Here is a 9,186-nt window from a genome sequence, read left to right on the forward strand (position 1 = left end):
AGTCAATTTGTACACAAGCGACAAGACTTTTGTCAGGGACTGTACAACTAAACACTGCACTGACAAAAGCACTATTGATGCATAACTGGTGATGAGAGCTGTGTTCATACCTTCAGTGTGCATTTGGAACTAATCACTTGCATCTGCGTGGTGTAGAGATAGCACTGCCAAATAAGTGTAAAAAAAAGACTAAGTTTTCTTGCTTGAAATGGTTTTCTGATTCTGAAAAACTTATTTGTCCCTAGGTGGGAAAAATATTACATAAGCAGTAAATGTGCATACACAACACACAAACACTATACAATCCCATCCGATCATCCCAAACACCTGTATGCATTCTTACTTGGCATTGAAGACACACTGTACCACCCCTGTGGCCCCTGGATGCCAAATTTGGCTCCCAGCTACAACTGTAGAGAGTAAAGAGGCATCCCCCTGTTGAAACATCATTAATATAACACTGACAGTTCAAAATTGACACTTACAGCCAAAATTATGCAGCAGCAATCTCATTGTGAAAGGAGTGGGAGAACAGGTTTATTGATAAACGATCAGCTAAATGTTCTCAGTGGAATATTAATATTGACTTAGCTGCCATGTTGATAGTTTAGAATTGAAAAGTACAGAATGTGACAATGACATGCATTGTAAATGTCCCTTTTAAACAAATAAAAAAACAAGAGGAAAGATGCTTGGACCCTTTTTCTCTTTTGTTTTCCAAGCACGCTTTAATTTAAGAACTTTTTCCCCCTCAATATCTTTTTAAAAATCACAACAGTTCAGGGTGTGTTTTGCTCAACTTTGTTGTTTAAAACAATACAAATTGTGTAAAGTGATTTTAAACAATTCAAATATTTACAGTGTAACAACATTCTGGTGTGATGAAAGACCAAATAAGTACACAGGTGTTAATGGCCCATATTGGGTAAAGGTGAACTACCTACTGACAACTACAGTGGCCCCGACACCAGGCCTGATGGCATCTGTGAGTTTCTTTACATGGATACATGACACAACAATGTCCACGTAGAAAAATATGCAGCACAACTGGTCCTTTGCTATTTGAAACCAAGTCTAACAACTCTATACATTGCATCTTAAAATTAACAATATTCTACAGACCCGGTTTTTAAGTAGGTGATTATAGAAATTGTTCAGTCCTATGGTAGAAAGTCATGGCCATCTTTACTTCAGAGGTGCAAACTTTTTACTTCATAAAGCGCAGAAGAAGAGGAAGAAGAGATGCGGTGCTCCCCTTCATCCCACCGATTCAAGTATGATGGCGTATTAGGGCCATTGAAGTGAAAAATATACAAAATAACATAATATACTGTATATTACAGATCCGGCAGAAGGGGGTGTAATAATATTCCGAGCAAAAACTCATTTTGGAGATTAAAGTGGTAGATTCACGAGTAAAATCTTGAATATTCTCTTACAATACAATTTGCGAGAAAATAATAATTTCTTTTGGTCAAGGTACCACATTGCTTCACTTTGCAAGGTAAAATAAACCCATCACACCACAATTGCCGCTGCGTGTTACTCATTATGTCGGCAGTGGTGATGGTCGTATTTTGCCCGATTCTACCACACATACCATTTGAATTTTTCAGTTAGAGTAGAGGGAACAGATATCCTTAATATTTGTTCTTCTTCCTACAATGGCCCCAATACGCTGTCGTAGTTTAGAAGTTGCTCTGTGTCACCATTTGAATTTACCTTCGCACTTAACGAAAAATGAAAGAGGAGGTACACCTCAATACCTCCTCTTTCATTTCTTGTAAAGGTAACAAGCAGATTAAACCATCACTACACGACTAGTCCTACGTCCACTTGTTGTTCTGCGTGTTAACTTGAAGAATACAACCTAACATGTCTGAGGTGTGAAAAAGAAGGTTTTATCTGTAACTTTTACATCAGAAACAATTCACTTTCAGTCAAATGAAATGACCACTACTACTCTACTCAGGAGGACTCTACAACTAGGGAAGTTTAGGCAGCAGCATCCTTATATGTGGAGTTACGGGGTAAAATTAAAACTACCATTATGGCAGCTTGGTTGAAATGGCAGGTATAATTAAAATTGTTAGCTATCTGGTTGAGCGACACAATACAGAGAGAACTTTGAGTCCTCACATTAAACATCCTCGGACACTAAACAAAAGATGGTTTTCCCAATGGCAACATGACTAAAGTGTGAACACAAATAATCTATTTTTGTTTAAAAATAACCCTAAAGCCACAAAGCAGCATTAAAACCATCCATAAACTCAGGCTGAACAAAAGTAACACTCCAACTTGCTGTACTACATGTTGCCAGGATAAATGCAGAAAAGGAGTGAATTCTATAAAGGAAGAATAGAAAGAGTCTGAATACTTTTCTGAGGGATTTATGCGTTAGGTTTTCTTACTGCCCAGTCTCTTAAAAACACTAATAGCCCTAATGTCCATCTGGGCCCCCAGAGACTCTCCCCCCCCTCCTCCTCCTCCGGTCCCAGTGCTGCTGCTGACCTTGGAGCTTGCTATGGTCGGCCCCTCCTGGGCTTTGGGCCTGGTGCTGGTCACTCTGTTGTCCTGTGTGTCAGCAGGTGTTTGCGACACAGCGGCACTCAGGTGCGTGGCAGGGAGCCTCCCCAGTCTCTGAAGCACACTAACCTTGGCAGGGGGGATGCCATTAGGGGAGGAAGAAGCGGAGGAGGTGGGAGTGTCAGAAGGAGGTAGTTTGAATTTGCCTCCCAGGCGCCGCAGGGTGGTCGGGGCTGGTTTCGTGGCCGTCTCTTTCTTCTGGGAGGGAAGGCTTCTCTTGAGGACGCCGGCATACTGGAGGACGGAGCCTTCTCCATCACTGTCCTCCTCGTCGTCTACATTGATGTTTCCAACTGTTGTGCCTGGCATCGGCCCGTCTTGCTCCTCATCCCCACCGCCAAGACGACTGAACACACCGGTGGGCTGCCAAACACGAGCAAAATGAGCACAGAACTTATCTTGCCGCCTTCATCCAATACGAAGAAAGCTACAGAAATCTACTGCCAGGCCTCACCTTGGTATTGCTGGTTGTTGTGTCTGCCTTTGATTCAGCCCCAAGTCTTGCAAACACAGAGGTGCGTTTCAAACCTTTTCAAGGAGTAGAGCAAAAATAGTTATTACTACTAGTAATTAGGTCTTGTGGTGCACAAGCTCACAACATTTAAGTCAAAATATTCTTTTTTCCCCCACAGATAGATAGATCTTTATCTATAAATGTATTTTTTTCTATTTATTTCATGAAATAATTATGAGCAATTTACAATGTTGCAGCTCTTTTCAGAGATAGAACCCATCGGAGGATTCATGTCAAGGGGAAAAAAAGACCATAGCCAAAGATTTAATGACGAGTGCGATGTAAGTGATGTGAGACAAAGGAGAAACGAGCAGTTTGGCGGAGGGAATAGTTGTCAGTGCAGTGGTTAGTATAAGAAAGACAAGGAATTAAACTATGACAGGAATGAAATTTTAGTATAAAGAATCGTTCATGAAAACCATTAGTATTGATTAGCTGTGTGGATCATCAGCACTACTGCAGCGAGTTGTCGGCGAGACCACCAGGTCAGGCCTACCTTTCTTGGCCTGCTGGGCCAGGATGCGGCGTGTACGAGACGTGGAGCCTTTGGGCATGTTGATAATGTACTTGCCTTCCATCTCAGCTGTCACACGGCGACGCTTCACTGCTGGCAAACCGTTCCCCTCGTCAGCTGGCTGACTTACGACTGACAAAGTGGTAGGTACACGGGGATTAAACAGAGGTAAAAATAAGGACAGGACTTAAGGCTCCAGAGGGAAAGGAACTGAGGTATATACGGGGTGAAAGGGAACTTTTCCATGATATCTACCTGCTTTGCCACTCTTGTTTGCTTGCATGTTGGACACTGTGACCGAGAGACGGTTGTCAGGTCGGCGGGCTGGAGTGGCCGGCGGCGAGTCACTGCTCAAAGCATTGGCAATCATACGAGTGGCAGCTGAGGAAAAAGCAGACACTTTTATAGTAGCTTTGGATTAGTTTGTTTCCTATAGGAACTCTTTGTGTTCTGTTACCAAGACCAGATCAGAGGACACCTGGGCTTCACAATTATAGACACGCCAAAATTACAAGTGGGTATAAAAGAAAATGTGTGAAAAAAGTAGGTCTTGTAAAACCTGGTACTTCAGGTCCAACAAACTAAGTGTTGCAGTTTGTTCTGGTAACATTACATTAGGCTAATTTACTTATTTTACTCTCTTGTAACTGAATCAAATATCCTTAAATATGCCTCATTACCAACAATGACACTTATAGCTAGTCAAAAATGTCCCTTGTAGGCTATTCTTTAAAAATAAAATGCTATTGGGAAATTAGGTTTTACATACTCGTGCCAATCCAACAAAATTTTACATCTTGCTGAAAACTAGTGAACGTTGATTGCACATGAACAATAATGCATTTCACTGTACATGTAAGACAATACACATTTACAACATTTTTATCAAATTACATTATATTTTCTTAGACCCTGATGTTGAAATGACAACTACAAATCCTGTAAACCAGTTGGTTTAATATTCAACACACTTTGGCTAATTGACTACAACACCGATTACTCTGCTGATGCAAGTCCAACTTGCCAACCAATAATTCTATGTAACAATACTATTGTTTACAGCTTGAATGGCCGTAGATATGTTTTTTTGGGAGGTGGGGGGAGTGACTTTAAATCCTAAACATTAAGTAAATGTTTTAAAAAATATATATATTTAGCTATTGCCGGCCACAGCCAATGATTACGGTGGTATAAAATTGTACAGAATCGGAGCCTAGTCAAAATGGCAAAAGCTGTGAATTGCAGGGTTTTGTATTGTTGCAAATGTATGTTTTTGAAAAATATTTTCATGTATATCTATGTACAGTGGTGTGAAAAAGTGTTTGCCCCCTTCCTCATTTCCTGTTCCTTTGCATGTTTGTCACACTTAAGTGTTTCGGAACATCAAACCATTTAAACAATAGTCAAGGACAACACAAGTAAACACAAAATGCAATTTGTAAATGAAGGTGTTATTATTAAAGGTGAAAAAAAAAATCCAAACCATCATGGCCCTGTGTGAAAAAGTGATTGCCCCCTAACCTAATAACTGGTTGGGCCACCCTTAGCAGCAACAACTGCAACAAGGTTTTGCGTAACGTGCAATGAGGCTTTTACAGCGTCCTGGAGGAATTTTGGCCCACTCATCTTTGCAGAATTGTCCTAATTCAGTTACATTAAGGGTTTTCGAGCATTACGCCTTTTTAAGGTCATACCACAACATCTCATATGATTCAGTCAGGACCTTGGCTAGGCCACTCCAAAGTCTTCATTTTGTTTTTCTTCAGCTATTCGGTGGTGGACTTGCTGGTGTGTTTAGGATCATTGTCCTGCTGCAGAACCCAAGTTTGTTTCAGCTTGAGTACACAACAGATGGTCGGACATTCTCCTTCAGGTCTCTTGGTAGACAGCAGAATTCATTCCTTTTACCACGGCAAGTCTTCCAGGTCCTGAACCGCAAAACACCCCAGACCATCACACTACCACCACCATATTTTACTGTTGGTATAATGTTCTTTTTGAAATGCAGTGTTCCTTCTACGCCAGATATACTTGGACACACACCCTTCCAAAGATTCCACTTTTGTCTCATCGGTCCACAGAATGTTGTCCCAAGTCTTGGGGATCATCAAGATTGTTGTGGAGAAATTGAGACAAGCTTTGATGTTCTTTTTGCTCAGCAGTGGTTTTCTCCTTGGAACTCTGCCATGCAGGCCATTTTTGCCCAGTCTTTTCCTGATGGTGGAGGCATGAACGCTGACCTTAACTGAGGCAAGTGAGGCCTGCAGTTCTTTGGACGTTGTTGTGGGGTCTTTTGTGACCTCTTGGATGAGTCGTCGCTGCGCTCTTGGGGTAATTTTGGGCGGCCGGCCACTCCTGGGAAGGTTCACCACTGTTCCATGTCTTTGCCATTTGTGGATAATGGCTCTCACTGTGGTTTGCTGGTTTCCAAAGCTTTGGAAATGGCTTTAAACCCTTTCCAGACTGATGAGCTCAATACTTCTTTCTCAATTGTTCCTGAATTTCTTGGGTCCGGCATGATGTGTAGCTTTTAAGGATCTTCTGGTGGACCTTACTGTTTCAAGCAGCTTCTATTATGATGCCTTGATTGTGAACAGGTGTGGCATAATCAGGCCTGGGTGTGGCTAGAGAAATTGAACCAGGTGTGGACAACCACAGTTATAGTATGTTTAAACAAGGGGGGCAATCACTTTTTCACACGGGCCATGATGGTTTGGAATTTTTTTCACCTTTATAATAAACACCTTCATTTACAATTGCATTTTGTGTTTACTTGTGTGTCCTTGACTATTGTTTAAATTGGTTTGATGTTCCGAAACACTTATGTGAACAAACTGCAAGGACCGGAATGAGGAAGGGGGCAAACACTTTTTCACACCACTGTATCTAAATACATGGTGAACTTTTTTTAAAGTAAATATAGAGAAATATATTTATTCTGACAAGGTTTCAGGCCTTCTTCAAATCAATAATGTGACTTCACAACCTGAGTTTTTCTCCTTCAGAACATACTTTAGTAAAAAGGTGTAAAATCCAGTTAGTGCACTTGTGTACATTTTTGAAAACATCAATGATTTGCCCCAGTGTAGTAGCAAGAGGAAGCATTTTGATACTGACATATTGACTTTTTTACCCAACCCTATGGTTAACTTCCTTGAACACATGTAAAATGCTGGCTTCCTTGGTTTAACAACTCTATCATCGTACAACTGGTTGTCTCACTGCAATTAAGCAATGTAGTACATTGGGTGAAATGAGTCAAAATAAAAGAGGTTTTCCAAACGTTTAAATGAAAGAAAACGAGTTACAGCTTCACTCATTCTGTTGCGGCCCTAAACTTCAATTTAAAAATAAATCCCTATAATTCATGGCAATGAAAATCTGTTTTAATGATGATTGATCTAGAAACCTAAAAATGTAGGTACTCACGAGTATTGGCGGTTCTTCTGAGCTCAGCTTTAACACTGGTCTGTCCTGAGGAGATGGCTTCAGTGGCCATTTTGCACATGTCCTGAAGAAGGGATACACGTTACAGTGGTTATGTAAACTAACAGTCTACTGCATTAGCTTTGAAAGACATCCATTCTCCATGACTGCATCCACAACAATAATGGAGATGTCCCAGTGGGTTTTGTCTGTACATGCCTGCACCAATGACAATGCACTATTCATTTTTACATACTTCAGCATGATACAGTTAAGTCAGATCTCACCTGCCTGTAGACCTGCTTGGCATGTTTAAGAATGGCAATGATGTCGCCAATGACTGTAATGCCGAGGTCCATCATGATGTCTTTACTGAGGTCCATCAGCATGTTCTTGTGAATTCTGCAATGACATGAATAATCAAAGTAATGTACGTCTGTTCCCATAGTATGGATCAAAGTAAAACAATGGGCATCGTTGCCCATTAATTCACACCGACAGCAGACATGGACGAACAGCTACATTATTCACTGCACCGTTTTAATTCACCGACAGCCGTTATAATTACTTTAAATTTATAAAATGTCCCAAAAATCACAGAATGCTGTGACTGTGCCGCTTTGTATTCTCACCAAAAACAAAACAAACCAAACCAAGTTACTTGGAACCAGTGGCGATTGGTCCATGCGGTTGTTTGATTGGCACCGTTCTCACAAGCCACCACAGGATTATATGATATGGTTATGAGACTTTTGTCTTCATGTTTACAAATTTGTTTTGTTTGTAAAAAGTCAGTTGGAACTAGGGGTGGGACTCTCCTGGCACCTCACGATCCGATTCTAAACCGATTATTGACGCAACATTTTTTTAATGTACATTTCCATTAGGGCTGCACGATTATGGCCAAAATGATAATCACGATTATTTTTGATCAAAATTTTGATTGCGATTATTCTCACGATTATTTGTTGATTTTAACCAAAACAAATTTTATTGTCACATAGGCTATTTATAACTACAACAGGGAGTGTGATGGACGCTACTCACAGGGAGACGGCTGACTCATTATGAACGGGTCCAGCACGGGTCGAACAGCGGAAACACACGTCGTGTGTATGAAACGTCTTTATCATTACAGCGCTGCATTTTTCTGAACTATGATATTCTGACCATGGGTCACATCTCTGGTCCAGGCTTCGGTCCAGCAGCTGCGTCTTCCACGCTGTTACTCTACCAACTGAAGTCAGCTGCATTCAATAACTTCTTCTGTGTTCTTCGCCGTAGCGGCCGCGATAGCAGAGTTACCCGCGGAAACACTGGTACAAATACAGGTTTGCCCCCTCATACTTAACAATATACAGCTGTGTTAAAAAAAATTAAAACTGTAGACAAATGTCAGAAGTGTGGACCGGCGGCCGCTGTGTGGCGGGGCGCGGAGAGTAAGAGGAGAGGAGTAGGACGAGAGAGCGTAGAAAGATCCAACACAGGCACGGCTGTACAGATAAATGGGTCATGTGACGCAAAATTAAACCAATCAATAAACAGCATTGCAGGGATGCGAGGACATTAGCACCGGTGCGTCCTAGAGGAGCTAACAGCTAACAGACGCTACTAGCACCGAACTAGCACGCTCACTGCTGTTGTCGGAAAAACAACAGATGGGACCAAAGTGTTGCGTTTACTGGTAAACTGGTAAACCTTGAGACCGACGTATTACCGACTGTTGAGATTTCCTCACGCTGCTCTGTCCTCTGGGACTGTCTACATCTAGAAACTTAGCTGCGCGGTGCAGTGAACTACTTTGACTGGCTCATGAGCAGACGGCTTTACGGAGCGGGAGATTGGCTTTGCAAAAAACCCGGAGCGTTCTATGAAATGACGCTTTATAAAAAATAATCGCTCGATTACGCAAATTTGATCGTGGGAAGTCCAAATCGTGATCGCGATTAAAATTCGATTAATTGTGCAGCCCTAATTTCCATGCGTGATTTTTTAAAATATACAAGTAAATCTGAGTTTGCTACTCAGTTTGCCAAGCAAAAGCAGCTAGAAAAGCTTAAATGTTTTGTCCCACACATGTTTAAATGAAATTTTTTGTCTACTGAGGTTTTTATTTTCTAGTCATTCCATGCTTAAGCCTTAA

The 9,186-nt window shown here is 41.3% G+C and overlaps 1 protein-coding gene across 3 annotated transcripts in view; it reads right to left on the reverse strand.

The window, feature by feature from the left end:
* Positions 1-2,202: 2,202 nt before the first annotated feature.
* Positions 2,203-9,186, reverse strand: part of c3h19orf47 (chromosome 3 C19orf47 homolog) — a 10,292-nt gene continuing 3,308 nt past the window's right edge. Inside the window, exons 3-8 of one of the 3 annotated variants that reach the window (XM_032508022.1) lie at positions 7,331-7,445; positions 7,047-7,128; positions 3,873-3,998; positions 3,675-3,749; positions 3,044-3,117; positions 2,203-2,952 (exon numbers count right to left, since the gene is read on the reverse strand). In XM_032508022.1, coding sequence (XP_032363913.1) covers positions 2,401-2,952; positions 3,044-3,117; positions 3,675-3,749; positions 3,873-3,998; positions 7,047-7,128; positions 7,331-7,445 — 1,024 coding nt within the window. In that variant the 3' untranslated portion in view covers positions 2,203-2,400. Of the gene's footprint in view, positions 2,953-3,043; positions 3,118-3,599; positions 3,750-3,872; positions 3,999-7,046; positions 7,129-7,330; positions 7,446-9,186 lie in introns of all 3 variants that reach the window. The other 2 variants (XM_032508015.1, XM_032508018.1) reach the window with 2 other exon arrangements.

Source organism: Etheostoma spectabile, chromosome 3 (genome assembly GCF_008692095.1).
Source record: "Etheostoma spectabile isolate EspeVRDwgs_2016 chromosome 3, UIUC_Espe_1.0, whole genome shotgun sequence".
NCBI classification, from domain to species: domain Eukaryota; kingdom Metazoa; phylum Chordata; class Actinopteri; order Perciformes; family Percidae; genus Etheostoma; species Etheostoma spectabile.